This window comes from Propithecus coquereli, unplaced genomic scaffold (genome assembly GCF_000956105.1).
Source record: "Propithecus coquereli isolate 6110/MARCELLA unplaced genomic scaffold, Pcoq_1.0 Scaffold15, whole genome shotgun sequence".
Taxonomy (NCBI): Eukaryota; Metazoa; Chordata; class Mammalia; order Primates; family Indriidae; genus Propithecus; species Propithecus coquereli.
Window position 1 is genome coordinate 1,260,111 of NW_012139413.1, and position 1,516 is coordinate 1,261,626.

Sequence of the window (1,516 nt, forward strand, 5' to 3'; positions counted from 1 at the left end):
TCCTCATTCTTTCAAATGCATGGTTTGGCTTATGATTATCTTTCAAATTTTTTTTAGGACAATTTTTGTGAAACCATGGATAAGTCAAAAATTTGTGTTACTTTCAAATATGAGTTCCATCGTGGAACCTATGCAACACAGACAGCTTGAAATATCAATTAGTTGTTTGGGAAGAATGTGGCTAATGAACACACAGTACGTCAATGCTTTGAGAAGTTCCGTTCTGGCGATTTTAATCTTGAAAATGAGCCACGTGGGCGACCAGAGACCAAGGTGGATAATGATGAGCTGAAAGCTGTAGTAGAAGCCAGTCTATCTCAACCTGCATGTGAATTAGCAGCAAGGTTTGACATTACTACTCCAACAATATTGTACCATTTGAAACAAATAGGCAAGGTAAAGAAGCTGGATAAATGGATACATCATGAATTAAACAAGTGTCAGAAGAGAAATCGTCTGGAAGCTTGCCTTTCTTTGCTGTCACAACAAAAGGAGAATCATTTCTACACCGTATTGTTATATGTGATGAAAAATGGATTCTTTTTGACAATCGCAAGCTTTCGGCACAATGGTTGGATAAAGATGAAGTGTTGAAACACAGTCCAAAACTGAGTATTCATCAAAAAAAGCTATCTGGTGTCTGTCTGGTGGTCCAGGGCTGATATTATCCACTACAGTTTCATGAAACCTTGTCAATTGTTTACAGCGGATGTACACTGCGACCATTGGATGAAATAATGAGGATGCTTGTGATTAAGCAGCTGAGTTTGGTCAACAGAGACAGGCCAATCCTCTTGCAAGACAGCGCTCCACCACATGTCGCACAAACAATACTGCTCAAACTACAGAGGTTGGACTTGGAAACTCTCTGTCATCTACCATATTTTCCAGACCTTGCACCAACTGACTACCACATCTTCCAGGTTTTGGACCACTTCATGCAAGAAAAAATACTCAATTTTCAACAAGCTGCGGAAAACACTTTTCACAATTTTATTGCCACTCGCTCTCCAGGCTTCTTCACTGTTGGCATAAACAAGCTACCGTCAAGAGGGCAAAACTGTGTTAACAGTTTAGGCGCATACTTTGATTAATTGTACTGCTTCTTGTTTGAGATATAATAAACTACACTTTTGATTCGAAATCGGACATTTCATATTTAATGACCTAAATAAATTTGGTATACAGTATTTCTGGACCATTTTACCAGATGGCAGTTTGACAATCTTTTGGTCCCCTTTCACCTTCCAATTTAATGTGAATTTTTATTTGTTCATTTTTTCCTAAATAGGTCTGTTGAAAGATTTGGTATCCTCAAGGGATTTCAGTGCTGCCACTCATCTGGCCCTCATCAATGCTGTCTATTTCAAGGGGAACTGGAAGTCACAGTTTAGGCCTGAAAATACTAGAACCTTTTCTTTCACTAAAGATGATGAAAGTGAAGTACAAATTCCAATGATGTATCAACAAGGAGAATTTTATTATGGTAAGATATTTTGGCTTTTATTTACCTCTT

General features: G+C 38.0%; 1 protein-coding gene across 1 annotated transcript in view; it reads left to right on the forward strand.

Moving 5' to 3' along the window:
* The window catches only part of SERPINI1 (serpin peptidase inhibitor, clade I (neuroserpin), member 1), an 80,954-nt gene that overhangs the window by 46,974 nt on the left and 32,464 nt on the right, over positions 1–1,516 (forward strand). The window contains exon 4 of the mRNA XM_012640171.1: positions 1,292–1,486. Within this exon, the coding sequence (XP_012495625.1) occupies positions 1,292–1,486 (195 nt within the window). The remainder of the gene's footprint in view (positions 1–1,291; positions 1,487–1,516) is intronic.